General features: G+C 45.6%; 1 protein-coding gene across 4 annotated transcripts in view; it reads left to right on the top strand.

The window, feature by feature from the left end:
• The window catches only part of ALPK1 (alpha kinase 1), a 36562-nt gene that overhangs the window by 584 nt on the left and 13214 nt on the right, over window positions 1-22764 (top strand). Inside the window, exons 2-4 of one of the 4 annotated variants that reach the window (XM_015861986.3) lie at window positions 8878-8957; window positions 11118-11295; window positions 15060-15214. In XM_015861986.3, the coding sequence (XP_015717472.1) occupies window positions 11175-11295; window positions 15060-15214 (276 nt within the window). In that variant the 5' untranslated portion in view covers window positions 8878-8957; window positions 11118-11174. Of the gene's footprint in view, window positions 1-8877; window positions 8958-11114; window positions 11296-15059; window positions 15215-20845; window positions 20972-22764 lie in introns of those variants that run through there. The other 3 variants (XM_015861987.3, XM_085547021.1, XM_015861988.3) reach the window with 3 other exon arrangements.

Below are 22764 nucleotides of genomic sequence, written 5' to 3'. Positions count from 1 at the left end.
TCTGGAGGATGAACGTGAGGTTTGACCATACAGCCAGTCCCTGGATTTCAAGGACCATGTTGGAGGTAGAAGTGGTTTGGAGCTGTCCTCTTCTCCCAGGGCAGCCTGATTTTCCAGCACTGTATTCATTACCTTTCCAGTCATAAGGGAGGAGGACTTACTGAAAAGCTCTGTTCATTATAGTGTAATGGTTCCTGCTTCCGTGCAGCCAGCATGGATTCTCTCTTGCTTCCAGTTAGCAGACTTATCTGCCTGGGCTAATTATGTGTAATGACTAACTATGGGAGGCTGTAATACAGAGGTGCGTTGGGATTGCTTGACGTGTTGTCTTTCTATAGCTTTGGTCTGATCCTGAGGTTTCAAGTAAATCCACATCCCAAACAAGCAAACTGGGAAAAAAAAAAAAAAAAAAGAAGAAAAAAAAATAGTAGGAACTCTTGTATTGCTTTTAGTCATTATCAGTCTGGGAGAAGCTGAGGGTTACTAAAAGCAAACGTATCTCCTTCTATTTTTAGATTCATAGAATCAGAATCCTTAAGGTTGGAAAAGACCTCTCAAATTACTTCATCCACCTACTACCAATATTTCCCCACTAACCCGTGCCCCGCAGTACCACATGTCCACGGTTTTTGAACACCTCCAGGGTTGTGTGAGTCCACCACATCCCTGAGAAGCCAGTGCTAATGCCCAAACACTCTTCCTGAGATGGAATTTTAAGGCGATTCATGTTTGTGTGTTGTGAGTTGGTGAGTGAAGGGTGACTAAACAGGAAACCTCCCTCCCCAACAAGCTTTGCGAAGCTTCAGCAGCGTTATCCCTACGTGGAGGACTGCTTCTTTCCTTTGGTTGCTCTGGCAAACTGTGCAGATGGCATGGCTGTTACTGATGGCCCTGAGGTGCAGGCGGGGGGTACATGTGAGGATGCATCGGTGCTGGGGGAGATAAAATCCCCTCGATGCCCAGCACAGGGCTGTAGGGTGGCCGGTAGGTGGCAATGTTTGACCAGGCACCGGGAAATGGCGTTTTCTCGTTGCTAGAGCTGTCGGGGCACCTGTAGTTAATGGTAGCAGTTTCAGTGGTAGCTTCCAGGAGTTCGTTTGAGAAAGGTGTAACAGAATAAGTAACTACCTGCAGCGGGGTTCTACAGTTAATTGTTGTGACTTTGCAGCAGTCGAGTGCCTCATGTTCAACGAGAAGAAGGACAGTTTCTCCTGAAAGGCTTATTTATTTGTGAGTTCCTTATTCCAAGTATAAAGCAGGACATTCAGCTGGAGCTCACAGTGAGACCAGAAGTGCACTTGAAATAGAGGCTTTCACTGACACTTTAGATACTATTTCCAAGAACCATGAGGCGGTGAGGAGATATTCCAGAAGGAAAAGGGAGTGCAGTTCCCTCCATATTTTATTTACTACATTGCTCCTTTACTTGGGAAAAAAAAGAACTCTGTCATTTCCCATCTAACTTGATCTAAATAAAGCCCCACTGAGGGATTCCATTCCAAGGGGAATAGATGAGCTTTACTTACACCACTCCCCCAGTTTTGTCACCTTCTGCCTCTTCTTGCTCCATGGTTTGTCCTTGATCCTTCTGCCAAGCACATCTTGTTCTAACCTTTCTAGCTTCTTTCATGCCTCTCCTCTGTCTCAATTTCTCTTCCATCCTCCTGCATCTCTTGCTGTCTATGAAGACATTCTTTACTCCTTGAAACCCCTTCTTCTGAATTAATGCTTCTCCCAAGGACAGTTTGAGCAGCTACAAGAGGGACACTACTGTAACTCCAGTTTTTATGGGACAAGAAGTAGAGCAAGGGATTTCAACACCATAGAACAAGTGTTTGCTTCTTGCTCAAAATCAAATCTGTAATCCCTAATATGGGGGGAAAAAATGTTAGCTCTTCACTTTGTCTTTTTTTAAGTTGGAACAAAGGCTGGGGATTTAAGCGTGTTGGAGCATCACATTTTTCAGAGTAGCGTCTCAATGTGTCTCAGTAGAATTGGAAATGAAAAATCATTTGTGTAACAGAAGCACGCTGGGGATGAGGATTCTGTGCACAGCTGCTGATTGTAGCTGTGCTCATTCCTCATAGCTCTTCAATAAGAGTCCCCTATATTTTCTAAAAATAGTTAGAAAGTGGTGGGATTTTTTTGTTCACAAACTCTATTGCAATTCTTTTTTCACCAATAATTCAGGTTCCAGTTTTCAATATTATTTTTTTGTGGTCATTTCCCTTCTTTTGTACCTGGCAGTAATTTACTGCTTGAAGTTTTGATCCCATAGTTATAAGTCACTATGCTTTCAGCTGGCATGTACATCTTCTCATACCTGTGATTCTGTGGAACTTTGTTTGGACTAAGAAAGTAAAATACATGGCATACAGCTAAAACTTTTCCTTCTGTAATTGTGATCCATGTGTGATTCTGATGTTTTAACCCCTCCTTACATATCACCTTGACACTCGTCATGATAGCTGTTTTTGACTTTGTCAGATTCTCAAGCTAAGTGCAGTCAGTCCTTAAAAAGGCTTACTGAAGAGATGTCTGTGCTGCTGTAGGTAATGCAGCACAGAGCATGACGCTCTGGCTTATCTTTGTGCAATAAAGGGCATGCCAGGATGGGGAAGCCCATCTTTCATATCAAATCTCAAACTGAAGAGTTAAGCAAGAGAACACTTGGTGCACTGTAATCATCAAGTGATGAATTCTTAGACTTCATAATCCCACTGGCAACTCTGGCCATTAAGAGATGTGACATTGCAAGAACTGAAATAATAGTTCAGGTTTCCTACAGAAAAATCAGCCAAGAAAAGAATGTTCTTTCTTCATTATAACCCTTGTATTTCAGCTTAATGTTCTCTGCTGTTTCCTCTTCTAGATTAGAACTAAACTGTGGAAACTACCTAAAGCTGGGCTTTCTTGAAATAGCCATACATCAGCTCTAATCAAAGGCATCGTAATACAGTTTGTGTAGTGGGATGAATGGCATCATGCACAATGCAGGCTAAATGTAACCACCCTTTCCAGCTCTCTTTAAAAGCAGTGATTTAATATAGAAAGTTATCTTGAAGAGTTAAGGATAAGCAATAAAATAAACTGTCTTTTGCTGATACGTAGCAGGAACAGTAGTTTAGTGTTTCACGTTTTTCCTTTGAATTGGATAGATGCTATAGATTCCATATTCTGGACTGTGTGTCAAGAAAGATACTATTGCATTATCACACTTCATAGCATTCAAGGGCACCCAATCATAAGAAATGCAGCCTGTCTTGAAGGTAAATGACCTCTTTCTTTTTCTTTAAAGATATGCATGATCCTGTCCAGATCTGCTCTGCCTATGATGTCTTTGTGTTGAGGAGTTCACTGGCTCAGTGCAACACTACGCTACATTCCTTTGATGTCAGCTGTAATTGTAGTTTCTGGTCAATCAGTGTGGCACTGTGGCATTGCTCCTTCGTCTTCCATCTCCTTCCCATTCTCAGTTATACCGGCACTTTCTAAGAGTGAGCTGTGGTAACCTTCTGTATTTCAGCAATCAGTCTGTGAGACAGAGCATCCCTGTGAGCCATTGGGTGGTGTTTAGGAGCTAGGTATTTGTGTTACCTCAGGCATATATGCTCTAGTTACAAACTGTCATTGAGAGATGGTGAAGGCAGCCTTGTACCTCTTCCTTCTCTTGGAACTAGGGTAATACTGCCCCTTACAAAAAATCTTGGTGTTGAAAAACAGTAGAATTTCACAGCACAGAGAGCATAGGTTTAGGGGTTTGTGTATAGCCTCACAAGGGAACGCTGTTCAATAGGCTTCAAAGTGATTCAGTCATGGCACAACCGTGTCTGTGGCCACATGTAATATACCCTGTAGCTCTTTAAAGAGGATTAGCCTTAGATCAGGGACAGCATTCATTGCTGGATTTCATGTAAAGCAGAGTATGCTAATGAAATGGTAATGTCTACAGCAAACATTGCATAATATTGTAAACCCTCAAAATTGAGCATTGTGTCATGATATCTCTGCTGGAAGTCAAACTTTTATATTCCGTTTGTTGCTTGGAGAAAAAAGAAGTGAAGTTTTTAGTATTGCCACAATCTCTCTATAGTAAAATAAAGATCTGGTTTGCAGTCTTACAAGTGAAGTTTAAAACAAACATTTGAAAGTAACTTTTCAAACAGTGATGAATGCTTTATAACAATGTCCTGGCTCTCCAGCAGAGAGAAAACCCACCGCATCTTAAAACAGCTTCGTTTGGGTTTTCTGTAACAGGCATGGTGTTGGTTCAATACTGTATCCCTGCCCTGCCTGCCATTCTGTTGCTCTAGATGGTGTGTTTGGGCTTATATATGTGTCCGCATCAGTCTTGCAGAGATGCAGTATTTCTTGTAAACATTTCTGAGCTATTTCATCTTTTAAAGGCAATTTCTGTCTGTACATTAACTTCACTGGCAGTCTGGTAGTCTTGATGTGGCTCTCCTCCAGTTTTATGCCAAACTTGTGTGAAGAAGTTTTAAAAGCCCCAAAACTTCAAGGGAACCAGAAATTCAAACTGCCTGTTTTGAGATGTTATAAGGGATTTTATTTGTAGAAGGTCTTGAATACCTCTGAGAAATCCATTCTTCTGTGAGCACTGGGCCTCTTTTGAGAGCCTCTGTTGAGTTGCTGTGTGTTGAGGAGCCCACTATTATTGTATTAATGTACTGTATGTTTATTATGCCCAGATTTATCTTCATATTTGTTGCAGTGCATGTCTATGCTTCCCAGGACATGTGGCATCCTGATAGGTGATTGTGGCCCGGGCTTTGACCCCAAAGCAGCACATTTTAAAAAGTGCCCCATATAAAACACAGTGATAGACTTCAGGTACCCCAACAGGTCATTTTGCTTCTGTGATGACTTGAAGTGCTTCCTCCCCATGTGCCGGGGCTTGGAGCCTGAAGAAAGCCTTTGGGAAGAAGATGCTTCTGGCTCCCTTTCCAAAATGTCAGCTGTCCTTGCTTAATAGTTTTCACCTGGCACAACTTCATAGTTTAGGATTTTGTTCCTTTAGGATTTTTTATTTTTTTTTTATTGGTGATGGTGGTTTGTTTTATTTACCTATTTCTTATTTTGGTGTTTGGAAGGTTCTTTCTCTATAGACGTAGAGGGGTGGTGATACATATTCATGAAAGAGAAGTCCTCCTGGCCCTTGCTCACACTGACAAAGACTCGGCTGTTTCACACGGCGAGCTGTGCAGAATTGTGTGGGGCCTGCCTGACCAGATTAGAGCAAACAGCGAGCTTATTCCTCCCGTCGTTAGGCCTCGCCTGCCTAACAATTTCCCCAATTGTCATTTTGACAAGGCTGTCATTAGATGATGGCTTCTTTTGGCCATTTTCAGATAAAGATAATTTCCTTAACTTCCATTTTATTTGACAACAAGTAGTTTGTGAGAGAAAGGAAGTGCTTCAGTGGTTTATGGATTAAGGGTTTGTCACTTCAAAGGCATCTTTGATCTAAAAATATGTGCTGTACCAAATTCATTATGTCTTTTTTTTTCTTTTTTTTTTTGACTTTTTAATTTATTGATCTGCCCCTCAATTATTCCCTTTTTTTGGCATCTCCTAGCAGCACACAACAGAGCAGAGATGAGAGGAAAGAGCCCAAATGGCACCTCCGGGAAGTCCCCAACAGGGCAAAACAGCAGGTGCTTTGCATGGGCACCACACTCCATCCCCACAACTCTGCATGCCCAGTGCCCACACTGTTGGGTGTCAGACCTGGTTATCATCTGAGACAAGGGAGCCTGTGTATGGCAGGGAGTGGATTCAGGCCTGCCCACCTCATGGAGGCACCCGGCAGAGGTGCCATTAGGACAGGACTGTGCCACCAAGGTTCATGCCTGGGTGCAGCTGTTGTTGTGGGGACTGGGGTGTACTGGGAGGGCACATGGCTCTGGATGGGCTCCTCAATGCCCAGCTTGGCTGTGGGAGGCACTGAGTGTGCTTTGGACCCATCTCTGCGTTTAGTGCAGATAGAACTCTGTTGTTCTATCCATGTAAATCCATCACTGCAGCCCATTACTCTAGTCTCACGCAGGCTTAGCCAAGGCTGGGATTTGTCCCGTATCCATATTAATATCCTTTCTAATTACCTCAGTGCTTTCAGTTGTGCTGCCTTACATTGCACCCGGGCAGATAACCGTCCTCTTGCTGCTGGAGGCTGTTCTTGATCCCATTTCTAAACAGAAGCACTTCTGCTCGGCACTGACTGGGGTAGCTGTGCAGAGGCTGCCTTTTTTTCCCCCTTTTGCCTGCTAATTGGCTGAGACCACCAGAATTTGGAGGACACAGATGTCACTGATAGTTTGCCTAGGGAGCACATTCATGCCCATCTGTTGCAGTCTAGAAGGCTGTTCATATATCCACAAGGCCTTCATTTAATTCTTGTCAGAAAGTAATGTAAATCCAGTTTACCTCAGAGGTCACAGCCAAGATTTATGCCAATGAGCCCCCTGCAATTTACACACACTGTAGTTGTATAGGATGAAAAGAAAGCCTTTCATGTTGGTGCATATTAACAAGAAAGCTTGCCTTAGGAGAGGCTCTTTGATTGAGGTTCTTCCTTATTTTAATACAGCCAATGCCAGTTGGTATATGCAGCTTTACCGAAAGAAAACATCTCATCTTTAATCCAGAGAAGTAAAATAAATAAATAAATCCCCTAGCAAATGAATTTTGTTGTTGTTTGGTCATCATCTTGTCTCTCTTGTGGCAGAGCCTCTGTGTACTAGCAAGCAAGATAAAATGCTCTAGGAAAGCACAAGTGTGTGTATATTAAAGCAGGGAACCAGATTTCCTCTCTCTAGAAGATAATATTAACTCGGTGAAACCTTTGCTGTGAAACTAGATCATTTTAAGCAAGTTCTCCTTTTCTGCTTTTTCTTTATCCTCAAGTTGCCAAACCTGATAACAAAGCTGAGCCTGTTATTTGGGGCACAGGTAATGGGGAGGGTTGCAGGAAACTCCTGCACAAATCCATGGGATGAGGAGCAGCTGGGGGTGCCCTGGTCTTGTGTGCTCACTACCATGTGCTGAGGGAAAAATAAATGTTCAGGTTCTCTCTTACTGACAGAAACTCGTAGTTGCTTGGGAAGGCTGGCACAGAAAAACAACACACAAGGATGGATCAGGGCATACAAATGGATTTCAGAGCTGGTACCTCTATGAGAATGCTCTTTTCATGTGCATTAGTTCTATGACAAGGGGTGCTACTGCTAAAGCAAGCTGTTCCTTCCCGGCAGACACACAAAGTTCAGCCAGACCTCCTCACTGCAGGTACAGAGCATGTAGGCTTTCTTCTTTGCAGCCTGACCAGTGGGTTTTGCTTTTGGCCTATGCTTTTAAATGTTATAGGCATGATGATCAGGATCACTGGCACTGTATCATAATGACCAGAGTGGTTTGGGATTAGGAGGGAGGAGAGCAAGGCATGGCTGCCATCTAAATTAAAACAGGACTCCTACTTTAAGTTCCAGCATAGCACTTAAAATAATTAAAATGTTTATTTGAAAGTCAAAACAGCCTCAGTCATAAATAACTACCCGGTCCTCAACTGATTGTGTTGAGTCCCAACTGAGCATTCTGGGAATAAGGTTGATTTGCTCCCTGTTGGGATTAATCCATAAATGTAGCCTCTGCGTGGAACTCATCAGGTCTTTGCTTCCTCTTCATTAGTCTCCCTGGAATTGGAGGGTAGCCTGAGCAAGATGGAAATTAGGATAATATATTTTCAGAGTGAAAAGGTCTGATGATCTCTAATTTGTGTTTCAGGACAATAATGCCATGGAAAATTTCCCAAATAATTTTGTCTGAGAAACAAATGGTTGTTATGCTTGCTGTATTGAATGCATCAATTACGTCTTCTCTTTCCTTGAGCCTCTGAAGCTAATTGCAATTTTAAACTGGCTCAACCGAGTCCCAGGCTCTCCCTCCTATCCACAGTATAACTTTAAAAATTCCTTTCTCCTGACAGACCTTTTGGTCTTCTAGCCCAAGGGCTCTGAAGTGTCACAGTATGGCCCATTTCTTATTAAAGCGATCATTTCTCTGTGGCCCACCCAGGCCCTCCCTCCCTCCTCCTTCCTCCTCCTCCCTCTCTCCCTCTTGTTCTGAGTCCCAGCTCCCATTAGAGACAACTGCAGCAACATACTGTCCCTCTCCCTGAGATCTTTGTACTTTTGGTCATTGTACTTGATGCAAGAAGTTACTGTAATCCAAACTCTAACCAGAAATAGTGCCAATGGTTATTTATTTCCATCATTTCTGCTTTAAACTGCGCTGATCGCCCAAATCTTCACTGTAATGTAAAATGGTCTTTATTACATGTTTTGAAAGTGGCAGTCAAAGTGTTGTTTTTTTTGTGGTATATCCTTAGAAAGCACTTCTCTCTAGACAGCTGTGCAGTCACTTTTGGACCTCCCCTCAAAGTGCTGCTTTTTTGGATGTATCAGTGCTGACAGAAGGTCAACTAGTGACTGTCACTGGGCTCACCAGAACCCTGCGCTGGTTCTGCTGCTCAGCTCTGCTCTCAGATCCTGCATTTGCCACACGTTGCCCGCAGGGTTGTTTTCATCTCCCAGCTGCCATGCAATGCTGCAGCTGTTACTTAAAAACAGCTTGCAGCGTGCATCTGTGTAAAGGATGCTGCTGCAGTTTAAAGCTCTCTGGTGCATTTTCAGCTGATTTTATGATGCAAGTCATTGCCCCCAGTGACAGGTCACAAAAGGCTGTCTTGCTTCTGAGTGCTACCGTGCAGTTTATTGCACTGGTCTGTGTGGTTCCACCATTGTTGTTCCTGCTGCTGTAAATTGCTATTTATTACACTAAGAGCCCTCACTGTTTATTTAGGTCTTTGGAAAAACGTACTTGAAGAAAAACCTCTCTAACCACCTTGCCTATATCCCTGTTACAGATCCAGCAGTTTCCCGGTGAGTTAAATCCCTACAATCCCAGCAAGCCACGTGCTGCACTTCTACACTAATTTAAGCTTCCCCACTAAGCCCTCTCTGCTCTTTGTGCAGCTCACACGCCATGCGGCTCACAAAGCCACAGGGCTTTCAGCCTCACAGCACAGCCCCATACACTCACCCAGGTTGAAGCCCTCCATGGGCTGCCTGTAAGGCTGTAAGGCTTGAGCAGGGCTGTGGCTGCAACACAGACGTGTTGGAGTGTGTCTGTCTTGGATGCTCTTAGCACTGTGTTGATTTTTTTTGTGAAGTGTCTCAGCTTCAGCACACTGTCGAAGACTGTCTGGTTATGGACATATCCCTGCTAGGGCTACGAGGTGCTCCTGCACACCGTTAGGAGCATCCTGCCTTGCCTGGCTGTGGGTCTGAGCCACATCTGCACTGCAGCTTCTGGAGAGGGCTCCCTGGGGGACGAGACTTGGGAGAAATCAATTACACAAAGGAATGGAGCCAGGGCCAGATGGCAGGAACGCTCCATCCCAACCTGGGAGGTACTCGTGGGACAGCCATGTGCCTGGCCACGCAGGGCTGTGTAATCAGATGAATCAATTAGCAGATGTTGGCATGGTGAGCAGAGCAATCAATGCTAGCATAGGTGTGTGACAGCAATCATGGCAGAGGGGGACGCTTTTGTTTTCCCTGATGGATAAGCGGCAACCAGCCCAGCTTTTCTAGACCCAGCAGGGTGGGAGGAGAGGGCTTGGCTTGCCCCACGCACATACCTAGCTGTTGTCACCAAGCTCAGACATCCTTACATCATGGGACTGCTGCTCTGCCAGAGCACCAGCCTGCAGCTGTGTCTCCCCCCCTGCCTCTGGCTGCCCCTTGCTCTGTGTCCATGCCTGCCAGATGGATTCCTCTGCTAGGATGGGGGAAGAACCCTTGGAGGGGCTCATGGCCTTATGTGCTGCCACTACAGCTCTCAGCTAACCTCCCCTTGTGCTTGTGTGCTGCCTCCATGCCCACAGGTGCCCTGTTTTTGGAAAACCCCTCCCTCAGGAGGGCATGCACAATACAGAAGTAGTTGGAGAAAAAGCAAGGTGTAACTTGGATAGAGTGATGAAGGGAAGAGCAGACAGCAGAAGTCTCACCCTGGTGTATTGTTGAGTGATGGGAACTGAACATGAGTGCAGCCTTTAATCTGTTTTAAGTACCCTCACCTGAATGCTTTATCTTATTAGATTGCTTGTTAGATTGCTTTTCCTGATGGGTTAGTTTTTAACTGCTTTCTTGGCCAGCTGAGAGTCAGAAATGTGATGAAACCTCAGCCACTCCTCAGAGCACTTTCCCATTGCTTGAGCCATTATTCACAAGGCAGACACCCCACAAATACTGACACACATGTGGCTCCCCATGTTCTGTGGCTGGTGCAAAAGCCCTGCAGATGTGGGATGCAGCTGATATGCCCTGGCAGTGCCACAGCATGGCTGGGTTTGGACCTGGGGCTTTGCACCTTGTGCTTGCCTTCCCCACACTCTATCTGTGCTTGGCACCGTGTTCTGCCCCAATATCCTCTGTGTGTCCCCATTTAATTTCTTCTCTTCCTGGCATCTATCTGCAGTGCTAGCACAGCCCCACTGCCTGGCCCCTGCCTTGGGCTCCATGCTGATGAATGCCAGCCCTGGCTTGCTCCACCTGCTTCCCTCTACTTCTGCATGAGTGCTTTGCTTCTGCTTTCTGATCCTCAGCGTGCTCTGCCTGGTGCTGCCTGTTGGGATCCAGCCACCCCCAAGCTGCAGCAGAGGAGAATTCAGCTGCTGAGATGCAGAGCCAGCTGTGCCTGGCTGCATGCAGTTCTGACTTCCCCTTCCTGAAGCCTACAGCTTCACCAACTTCAGAAACGTTTTCAGAGGCTGTTTCCAACCGCATCGCTTTGAATTGTGAGAGGAGTTCATTAAACAAGAGAACAATCAGATTTGTTTTGTTGCATGGGGAAAAAAAATAGAATACATATTTCTACACATTTCATTTCAGATGGCTGAGACAGAAAGCTTTTCTTTCCACTCCACCATTGGCAATGCTGTAAGCACCTGTCGGGGAAGCCTCTGCTCTTAGGGCTCCCCCAGAGCTTACTGGTGCTACTGGAAAGGGCTGCAGACATCTCCCCACTCTGTTCAGCAGGTCCCTCCATCTAGAAGGAAACCTCTCTGCTGGAGCAGCCAAGAGAGAGCTGAAGGCATGAATACCCACAGCTCGGTGGCTGCACTGCTGCAGGACTGTGAGCGCTCACTGGCCACACTGCTGTCAGCCAAGGTGGACATCCATGAGGAAGAGGAACAAGAATACCGGCGGCACCAAGGTGAGGCCCCAAGGGGCAGCAGGGCGGGCAGCCGCTCCTTGGCCCTGCCCTATTTTTCTGCTCCTGGCAGATGAGAGCCAAGAGACGACTGGATTTCAGGGCAGTGAATGGGACGTGGGCTGTGGGCAGGCAGGGGAAAGCAGCCCACTTTGTTACGGTGAATTGCTGTCAGTTCTAATTTTAGGCTTCAGTAAACATGAGGCTGTAAGGAACAGTTTAGTTGGGGAAGAACAATGCCCAAAAGTTTGCTGATGCACATAAATTTCAGTTATTAAAAAAAAAAAAAAAAAAAAAGGAAAGAAAGAAAGAAAAAAAAAGGGAGAAAAAAAAAAGGATGCAACTTCTGAATAATGGCACATATTTCCTCTCCTTTCAGCGGGGCTGGGGGAGGGCCCTCTCTGTTTGTCAGCTACTCCTGATATATTAAAGAGCTCATTGCCTGAATCTTTATCTTGTAAAATGCGTGTGACCTCTGTAAGTGGTGTCCAAAGAAAAAAATTGCAGTATCCCTCTTGAAAGGAAAGCCCATGTTGGCTAATGGCTGGAATGAATAACCGGGAAGGAAAGCAGTAGTTAGGGAGGGCACTGGTAGAGGAGTGTTTCACTTGCTTCAGTGCTGGCATTGCGAGCCAGAAACATTTTTTTCAGTGTTTTGGTGGTAAGGGAGGTCTTAAAAAATGGCTTACTAAATCTGACAAAAAATGGCTTACTAGATCTGGCACTCATTATGGAAGGGTGTCACATGCTCAGTTCCGCTTGGGCTCCAAAGGGCTCCAACAACGTAGCTGCCACAGCTGCTTTGCTCACCAATTTAGAGCCATGTTTGCATCGCTGGGTTTGTGTAGGTGACACTTGTCCTGGGCAGGGCAGGGAGGTTACACACTGCTGTCTGCCGCACCAAAAAATAACCTCAGTGAGTACAGAGCAATGCAGTAAAGGACAAAACCGACATTTCTGGGGGAAACAGTACAAGCATCAGCAAAGAAACTGCAAAACTTGAATTTTATGCAGGTTCTATTTTGTATTACACATCTGCAGTACTGTCCCTTTTCCAGTTTAATGTCAGTAAAGTTTTGTGTTGCTTGCATGACTGGCTTGACCATCATGTCAGTGTGAGCTTTAAAACCCTTTGTTTGCTCAGAGTGCGGGGCTGCTTCAAATATGTTTCTGTGCGCCTTGTTCTTGCTGGGAGGTCAGCCGCCCTTTCTGAAGCACCTCAGCCTGTCTGTGCTGGAGGGTGGTGTGTAGATTTCTGCCAGGGATGCTGGAAGATTCTTCTTTTTGTTTTCAACAAAAGGCTACTTTGTTTTCTCGTCACAAATTCTTTTAAGCTTGATTATCTCCCTTCAGAATAGGCTCTTGAACTCCTAATCAGGTAGCGCTTTTTCCCTTCACCCTCCTCATCCCTTCTCTCCTATTAAATACTGCAGCGGACGAGAAATAATCAGTTTAGTTCCAGCTAAGGTAAATCAGCTCCCTTATAACTGCTCGATTAGCTGCAGCCCTTCAGGTGAGCTGCTGGAGGAAATGGGCCTGCAAGGAGCTCCTGTCCTTCCCAGAACCTGTGCCTACAGTGCTCAGACCCATTTGCGCATTCTGGAATGGAAAAGCCGGTGGCCCCGTGGCTTCTATGGCCCTCAGAGCCGTTTCTGCTGGCACTCTTGTTCTGGCAATTGTATTTCAGTTTATGGCCACAGGATTGTTCACACCAGCTCCCCAGCTACTTCATGTGCTTACAGTGGATGTTTCTACCTCACAGTATCGAATTAATATTATTAGCGTGCTAATTTGCATTATTTCCAAGTGGTGACAACCAGACATGAGGACAAGGCTCAAATCTAGGCTTACTCAAATGCCCAACACCAAAGGTGGCTGAAGGCTCATTAGATCATCAGATCCTGCTGAAAACCTTGTTCTGAGTTACTCCTGTCCAATCACAGTGGCTGCTCAGGGAGTGAGACTTCACTATTAAAGATGTTCTTTGTTCTTTGGTTCATCAGGCATGTGGGGCGTTAAGGCTTAACCAAGGATGAGATGGGAAACTGGAAGAATTGGGTAGCAGCGATACCTGTATGTTTCAGAGAGAATACCAACATCCACATCGTCCCACTGGTTGTTTTTGTACATTCTGACACTATTACTTTTTGCCTGGTGTCATTTAAGTAAGCTTAAGTTTGAGGGAGAAGAGTAGATGGCAGAGAAGACAGAAAGGCTGCCTGTGTGAGTGTCCCATGACTGTTTCCCTAGATTCCCCCCAAAATGTCAGTCCTGTGGGATCATATAGGGAAAGGTAATAGCAGTGTGTGCCTTGACTGCATCCAGGCACTCTTCATCTTCTTTTGGGGAAGATTTTGGGAGGCTTGATTTTCAACTGCTGGCCTTCCTTTGGCCACCTTACATACAGGGTCAGGACCTACTTCAGTTTTCATGCTTGGTGAGGGGGCACAATGCCCTGCTCCTTCCTAGTTTTGCAGTGCCATCACCACAGGAGCCATAAGATGCATGAGGATAGGAGCTCTTCTTCCTCTGGTCTGGCCTCTTGGCCTTCTTCCTTTGTACTGGAAAGGGCTGAGCCTCTGAAGGCATGATATGAGACCAGCAGGGCAGTGCATTTGTTCTGTGTCTAATGGGAAGTGTGTCCAGACCTGCAGCAGCAAATGTGAAAACTCGCATTGGAAAAAGTGATATATTTTTTAAAGGTGACTTTCTGGAAAACTGGCCTTCAGTATCAGACTTCCCACTTTCGCATAGGAAAAATGTACTGATGAATGCACTGCAATACGAGCACAAAACAGAATCCTTATGTAAGTGCATTTTCTACCATTCTCCATAAAGGATAGATTAAAAAATAGGTAGTAATACATTTATTTGCATTACCTCGTTAAAGCAATGATGGTCTCTGAGCAGGATTTTTTTCTGGGGATTAATGGCCAGAAGGGGTTAGATCTGCAGCTGATGATCACCACTGACCCCATCTGGTCAATAATCCTTGCTAATCCACTTTTATTGGCCAGAGAGCCTTCCTGGCCTAGGGTTAGCACAGCACACAGGAGCTGCATCTTCACTGTTTGGAGAAAATTAAATGTGGGTTGCAGCTGAAAGGAAAGGACAAATTCAGGCCCAGCTCCAGCTGTGTGCTCCCATCAGCAGTCCTTCCTCCATCAGATGGTTTGGAGACACAGCTGGGCCAATGGCTTCTTGGCACATAAGTGGTACTTCATGCTGGGAGCACAACCCAAGGGCTACACTGTGCTCAGGGCGATGCAGCTCCTCAGCCTTGTAGTCCAGCATGCAGAAGCTGGGCATCCTCCTCAGCTCAGCTGCATGACTCTAATACTCTGCCTCCAAAGAAAGAGCTCCCAACAGTGGCTAGGTCAGTGCATGAACTTCATGGAAACTGTGCAAGACTCATCTGGGACCTGATGTGCACATGCAGGCTGTATCAGTGCCCAAGCATGTGGCTCGGTTTCTTCATGCTGTAGCAATGATCTCTCCCCTGCATAGGGAAGATGTATCTTGTAGCCTTCTTTCAGTTACTCGATCTTTTTTTCAGACTAAGTAACACAAACCAGCGTCTTTTTTCCCCAAATGATGAGTTAAACATTCTTAAACACATCTGACCATTTTTCATTACATCCCTTTAATCTATGCCTAATTGCTCTGTACAACCCAGGTTTATTTCTTCTTTGTGCAATGCAGCGGTTCTGTGTGGGGTCGTGGCTGTACCCACTGCTGTATCTTTACCAGCACTTTGCCTTTTCCAGCATTGCTTCCCGATGACTTGAGGACCCTTCTGGAGGAGGCAAAGGAAATGAAGTGGCCCTTTGTGCCAGAGAAGTGGCAGTACAAGCAGGACTTGGGCCCAGAGGACAAAACCAACCTGCAGGATACGATCGGCACCAGGCTCCCCGATCTACTGGTATGAAGCTCAGCACAGCTGTTGTGGGAAGCGTGGGGTGCTTGGGGCAGGAAGGTTTCCTCCTCTGAGAAGGCAAGGGGCTTCTTGTTTGTTTAGCTTGAGTGCTTGCTTTACCCATTCATCTTGCTCACTTCAGTTTCCAGTAAGATGTGTGTTTGCCTATTACCTGAAGACCTGGCACTGTAACAAAGCCAAAATGTTTTTCAGTGATTTTCCAGGAAATTGCTTGGCTGGGACCTGAGCTGGCCAAAGTCAAGGTGGGCAAGTTAAGAATGTAATGGTTTTCTATGTACATAAGAGACACTGGTCTGAGTGAGGAGCTGCAGGATCCAGGAGGTGCTGGGGGATTCCAAAGAGTACTCTGCTGCACATTTTATCTATCTTTAATGTCAGAAAGCAGTAAGGAATTTCCATTGCTTCTTATTTTCTGATTTATGTGGGTTTCGTGCTGCTAGCCCAAGGGGGAGAGCTCCCCCAGCAGAGCCTGAGCAAGGCCCGAAAGGTGTTGTCTGGGGAGGATGATGGCTTTGATGATGAGGAGCTCTGGGAAGCCAACGGCTGTGCCCACTGCACATCCCCTCGCCAGCACCATGCGTCCCAGGGATCCCAAATGTGCTGGGAGGTGGTGCTGCTCCCTGGGCATTTATTTTCTTTCTTTGGTGTGTGTGGCCTCCGACAGAAATTTATGGTGGAGGTTGACCTCTTTTACAATCCCTGCTCAGCACTCCGGCTTCACAGTGTTTGTCTGCTCTCTCCCAGGACAAACACCTGCAGTAAGCTCCCGGAGAGACCTGGATAGATGGGAGATTAATGCGGTGGTAATAGAGGGGCAGTGTTCTCAGCATTATGCCCTCTCCCCAGGTAGATGGATCCTTTCTGAGATGATACCAATTATTTATTGCTGAAACATCTGTTGATAACTGCAGCTGCCCTTGTCAAACAAAGCATATCATGGGGTCATAGACCATAGGGACCTAAAATCCCACCGCATGCTCGTTTCAGACTATTCACCAACACCCCCTGAAGTCCATTGGTGACCGTCGGCTTCAATGCTTCGTCGTGTGGTTTAAAATACTTTGTAAACATTGTGCTGCCCTTCCCCGCGTGCTTTGAAGTATTATTTCATCTTCGCTGGTAATTTATATTCCAGTGCTATTGTACCATGGGAAAAAGGGAAAACCTTTTTTGTTTTCCATTTAATTGTAGAAAGACTGACATTTTGACCTGTATTATTAGTATTAGTCGGGAAAAGGGATTTTTTTCCCCTTCATTCATTCTCCCCCCCCAACCCCCACCCCCTCTTTTTTTTTTTTTTTAAATAAAATTTCAAGGCAGAGCAAAGGCTGCTTCAGTTCTTTGAATAAAAAGCAGGGAGGGAAATGAGGCTGAAGAGAAGTGATTACAGTGTGATGAGGAAAGATAAAAGTCTGAGCAACTTTTTCTTCTTTTTTATTTTTTGGCACGAGGGACAGAAGGATAATGTAAATCCCCAAAGGAAAAAAGAGATATATATAAGTCTTTGTCAGTTTAATGTTCATCAAAACCTTAAAAAAAAAAAAAAATTAAAAAAAATCATCTCTGTTTGTTTTAATTTGCCATGCTCAGAATAAGCTCATAAACTGTGATTCATTACATTTAAAAAGTGCTTTGAGATCCCTGAATGAAAGGCACTTCATTACCATAACACACTGCGTGGTGTGGAGCTCTGGCCGCCCGCGCCCCAACCGGGCCGTTCTACGCTGCACGTCACGTCAGCTGAAAGGCTCCATGAGACCAGCACAGGGAGTAAGAGGATTAGGCTTTGGCTTCAAGGGTTCGCCTTAGTGCTACACTTTAAAAAGTGGGATGCCCAGTGCTGGTGGCTGTGTGCTAGAATGACACACCAAGTAAGCAAAGCCACCCACACATGCATCCTTTTTAGAGTGCTCTTCTTCAGCTCTCCTGTGTGATCAGAGTACTGATCACAGAGTACAAACAGGGGTAACTTCCCTTATTAAAAAAAATATAATGCCTGCTGCAGGGTAAAGGCTGAGGCTGCACTTCCAAAAGGGAGACTTCACAAGCATTGCCCTTCCTGCAGATCACCCATATATGGAGGGATGGAAATACCCTTGTGCTCAGTAACCAGCCAACAGAGGGCAACATGCCCATGAGCACACAGGCTTTGATCCTGCAAACCCTAATGTGAGCTTCATTGGAGTGAACTCCAACTCTACATGCAAGTAGATCTCTTTTGAAATAATTCATGAAATGTTTGGTTGTATTTGCTTATACAATTAGAGCCCCTTGTAATGACGTGGAACACTGCTTCATTTTATACCAAACGCAGCAGTAGTTCCTTCATCCAGGTTCCGGCATTCAGCCACAAACCAGGACCTACTGCAATAGCTACCATGCAAGTGCAAAAGCAAAGTCTCAGCTTCAGAGATTTCGTTTGCTTGTGCAATGACACCGAGGACAATCATTCTCAGTTTATATTTAAATGCACTGTTGAAATGACCTTCAATCATCTTCAGTTTAAAGATTTCTGTCAGATTGCACATGCTCCCAAGACTCTCCAAAAACGGGTTTCCTCCAAGCAGCTGCGCAGGAGCCTGTGCAGGCTGATCCTAGCCCTGGTCATGCAGAATCTCCTTGCAGTTTATATGACTGTGGAAAACAATAGAGAATCAGTCCCTGCAGCCCTTGCCTGGGCCTTAGTTAATTATGTGCTGCTGGATTATCATTAGGATAATCATTTGAAGGGAAGTGCCCCAATACCCTTAGGGGTGTGCGTGGCACTTGAGAGTTTCAGCCTTTGAGAAACAGCTAAAGAGGGAGCTGAGGATTTAGTTTTCTCCTCCCCATACCTGCTGGTGTGGTAACAGGAGAACTAAAGCCCTTAGGATCTTGGTCATTCTGGATGACCTTTTGCTACCTGCCTCATAAGAGCTCTTCTTGGGTGATCTGCGTGAAGTGGGGAGTAACTGAGCACAGAGCTGTGGCTGCGGGCTGAACTCGACTCATGAAGGGCTTGGTGGTATTCTGTCCAGCTTATTCTGTGCAAACCCTGTCACTCTGGGGCTTCTTGAGTGAGAAATATTAAAAACCAGGCCCCATCAATGCAGGAGGACAGCCACCATCTCATGTGTCACTCATGCTGCCCAGCCAAGGCAGCAGCTTCAGTGGGACAACTTCAGCACTTCGGTGCAGCTGGCCAGCCCTGGTCCTGCTGACATGCAGTGCTGCAAAGCACTCACCTTCCATTGCGCATATGGGAAAACAGCAGCAGGATTTGCATAGGAAGCACCATGAGAAAAACATGAGCAGTGGTCCTGGGTACCAATAGGGTTATTGGTTTGCCTTGCATATCAGCAGGATTTACTGTTCTCCTCAGCTGATGCTTCATGGAGCCTTTCGTCCCTGGAAAAGGTTTTGAGTTGTCTTACTGGGGTCACTGTGCATTTGTTTTTCTCTTCCAACTGCATCTCAAATGGATTTTTATATTGAGGACAGTTATAGGAAACAGGCTCTTGGATCTGTAAATGATAATAGGGGTATTGATGCTGCCCTATCAGGAAGGGTTTGTCACTGGCCCTTTAACACAGTGTTCTAATGTAACACAAGGAAACACCAACAGGTTTTAATTAGTTTAAAGACTGAGTGCAGCAGGGGCAAATCAGTGCCACAAAGTTCCTGTTACAGCTACCATTGGTAGTCAGCAAAATCTTTCTGCTCCAGGGTCCCTCAAAACCCTGCTGTCAGAAAGAGAAGGGCCACAGGAACTGCTGCCCAGAATGTTTTCTTGGTGCTTTAAACGCTTTTCTTCTGTTCTTGCCCCAAAATGCTCCTCCTGAGAATTTTCAAATCCATCATGACAGTGTCTCCTGGTCCCACTGGCAAGTATTTTCCCACTGTCCCCTCAACCTACAAGCATCAGCAAGGGTGAGGATGGTGCCTCCTCTTCACGTAATGGTGAGGCGTGTGTCCTTCTCCATCCTGCAGAGGATCTGGGACATGGTGCAGCCAGGTGGGCTCTCCTAGCTCTGCTCTGCTGGAGTAAGAGACAATGGAGGAGGCAGCTGGGAACAGAACAAGGAGCATGCCCTTGACAGTAAAAATAAGGGGGGGCTGTCAGTAAAAGTGAGGGGAAGCCACTGCCCTCATCATTTCTCACTTCATGAAGGATGATGTGGCAGCTTGTAAAAACTGATCCATTCTGTGGCGTTATGAGTTGCTAATAATGGACCTAATGCTAGGCTCATTGAATAAACACCCAACTCTCTATCACCTTCAGGATGAATAACATGAGCTAATTAAGAGCTTCAGTCACTCAAGCCATTAAATTGGATCCTCTGCTGCTCTGAGCAGAGAGGAAAGTGTCCAGGAGCCTCTCATTCCTTGCTCTACAGCTATTTACTACACAATTCGCCCATCCCGTGTTGAGGCTTATCCATCTGCACATCATGGCCATGCTTTCTCCTGCCAGTCACAGAGGTGGTAGGAGGCTTAATTCATTGTTATTTGCAGAGTGTGCTGTGATTGCCAGCTGAAAGGCTGAGATTGATAGAGAAGTCCCGTGCAGTGACAGCAGCTTTGGTCTCTTGGAAATACAGGCTTTGCTAACAGTGCGTGGGGTAAAAGGGCGAGACTTCAGCCAAATCCATTGCTGTTTTGACTGTGTGTTTAATCTGACAGGGGACGAATGTAGGGGGAGAAAGAGACAGGCAATTTGTTAGGGTTCAGTGAAGTGCTAACTAGCAGTAGATCTTGAGGGAGAACCAAAGCACCTGGAAATGCCTGTCTGTGCACACAGCTTGAGTTTTTCGTGACTGCTCTTGGTTTTTTAGGATTTAAAACCTCAGCCTTGACTACAAATAAAGACTAAAATAGGGTGAGATGAATGACCGCAGGCAAACACAGGAGTCCAGAGTGCCTGCAAAACTGTGTGCACACTCCAAAAATGATTTCAACTTTGATGCTTGCAGGGGTGTTTCTAAAACAGAGACCCTTCTGCACCTGCAGGCTGCATGGGGACTTGCCTGTGGGACTGTTGCCTTATAAAGAGGGCAGAGAGAGTGGATTAAATCAATATTTCATTTATTTGGACTTGTAATTCCTCTTACATCAGCTGCCACATAAGATCTCTGCAACTCCCTTCCCCTCCTCCCCACCCTCATTTACTATGCACCAATAATTTCCCTTTGACGCGATGCTGCCAGCTCCCATGCCAGATGGCCCCGGTTCTGAGCTGCTCCCTCTCGGGAGCGGCCCCATTGTCAATGCAGAGGAGGCATCACGGCTTTGAACCCAACACTGGGACCCAAACTTCGGCCCCAGCATGAGGAGGAGTTAACCCACTAATGCAGGAAACCATGCACACAGCACACCCTCCCACTCATTGCCATTAAGGACAAGCCCTTCACTAAAGGCTGTTTTGCATTTTCCCCCACGATCCATGTATAGAAATCTCGTGCAAATTTAATTCTGTCACCACCTGATTCCACTTCCCAGGCATGAGGTTCCCTTTGTGTCCTAAACTCAATTAGACATATGCATTGAGCATCACGGACACAGATGTTAAAACAAAGTGTGCACAGGCCCTGCTCTTTCTTTTTTTCTTTCTCCCCTTCCATGTAGATGCAGATGCAGTAAGAAAGCAAGTGAACCTGTTCATCACGCTCATCCCCTCTGAAGAAAAAACTGCCCACAAGGAAGAGCCGAGCTGGGCTGAGGAATTCCAAAGTGGTGCCATTTGGCAGTGGGTGAAAGGCATGGGTATGGATTTCTGGGTGTGCTGCCGGGAATGTAATTGCAAAGCTTGACACCAATCCGTGTCCCTGTGTGCCACACAGCGTGCGGCCCGGCCTTTCAGAAAAAAAAGTAGCTGAGTTTCTCCCCCTGGCTTGACTTTTCTACATTTTGTGTCCATTTGGTTTTGGAGAGGGACACAAGAGGTTTCGGCATTGAGTGGGGAGTTAAATTATGCAGCTGCAAGACTGCCAAGCCCTTCAGAATAGGATGCTTCGTTTAGATTTTCCACAATGCTATTGAAGTGCTTATTTTCCTCCTGAAGAGACACAAACAGATGCAAACTTCTGTAAACACTTTAGAAATGAATTCAGTGAGTTTGGCCTCTCAGCAGTGCTCAATAGCTGACAGAAAAATGTCTAATTAGTGCAAGTGGAAATAATAGGGCCACTTGGATTCCTTCCATCCTCCTCCAAGTCTACTTTTCCTAGGGACTCAAAGGCCCTTTTGTTTGGTAGGTCACCCTCTCTCAGGCTTTTGTGCTCCAATCTATTAAAGGAAGAAGGGGAGGAAAAAAATAGATTAGGCGATGCTCTGTGCTTAAATATATGGCCTGTTCATGAGCATTTCGAATGGATAGTTTGCAGTGTCAGTTTACAGGTGCTTAGAGAGGGGGATTCCTCCATTGTTGACCGGCACAAGTGGGCTGTGCGTGTGGAGCTCCAGGAATCCTTTTCAAGTGCCATCCTGTTAGAAAATCCAACTCAGGCTCAGAAAGAAAAAAAAAAAAAAGAAAAGAAAAAAAAGAAAAGAAAAAAAAAAGAAAAAAGAAGGAAAATTTGCACAAATCTGCTTCACTGAAGTGCAAACAAGCCAGAAAATGCTTGAAGCAAGCTGATGCTGCAGCCCAGCGTTCATGCCATAGTCACGGCCTTGTCTCCAGATGGTTTGATATGGGCTTTCCCCACACCTCAGAGGGCTCTGTTCATTAGAAACAAGTGTTACTCAGTCAGGCTCCTGCCATTCCTGCCCTCAATCAGTTGATGATTATGCTGATAAAATCAAGAATGAGTCTTGCTGTCAGAAGGTGGTTCTCTGAACTGAGAGCAGAGAACAGAAGTCTGGCCATGGTGGAGGCAATGAGGAGAATCAAGAAGCCCAGATGGGTGACTGGAGTGATCAACAGCATCTCTGACATGATGCTCTTGGACCTGTGTGTCTACACAAGGAAGAAGGGAAGGAAACACACACTGAAGATAGAAACTGGAGATAGCTGTCCAACTCAGTGTTTTAGTGGGGATTTACACAAAGCCTTCTTGACAGTCATCCTCTGATGATGCACTGGGGTCTGAGTCACTGTGTTGCTTTAACTCTGCTCTTAGCAGATTTACTGACTGACAAGAATGCTATGAGAAACACATTATTTTTTATGATGAGGATTCATATAGTTGAAGGTGTTTCCTTCTTTATTCTTTTGCAGTTTCCCCATATCACAACACAGTACTTGAGCATTGCCAGCTCCCTGGCACTGGAGCCAAGTGGGACACCAGGAGGCAAGGCTTTGAGGGCAGCATGAGGACACTGCCATGAAGCCCAGGCAAGCCAGGGCTGTGCCTAGCACCCCTAAGACTCCATGGCTCATGGAGTGATAGGTCCTTTGTTACAGCTGATTGTTGCTTTTTGAAAGCGGTGTGGTAATGATGGCTGCTGGAATACAGAAAGAGTTACTGCAAATGCAGAAATTATTAAAGATAATCTGCAAAGGGAAAACATTAGACTCCTGCCCTCTACGTTCATTTGTGATGTACAAAGAAGTTCTG

Source organism: Coturnix japonica, chromosome 4 (genome assembly GCF_054131305.1).
Source record: "Coturnix japonica strain WE chromosome 4, WE-NBRP24, whole genome shotgun sequence".
Lineage (NCBI taxonomy): Eukaryota > Metazoa > Chordata > Aves > Galliformes > Phasianidae > Coturnix > Coturnix japonica.
The sequence above is the reverse complement of the archived record's forward strand: the minus strand, read 5'-3'. Positions and strand labels throughout refer to the sequence as shown.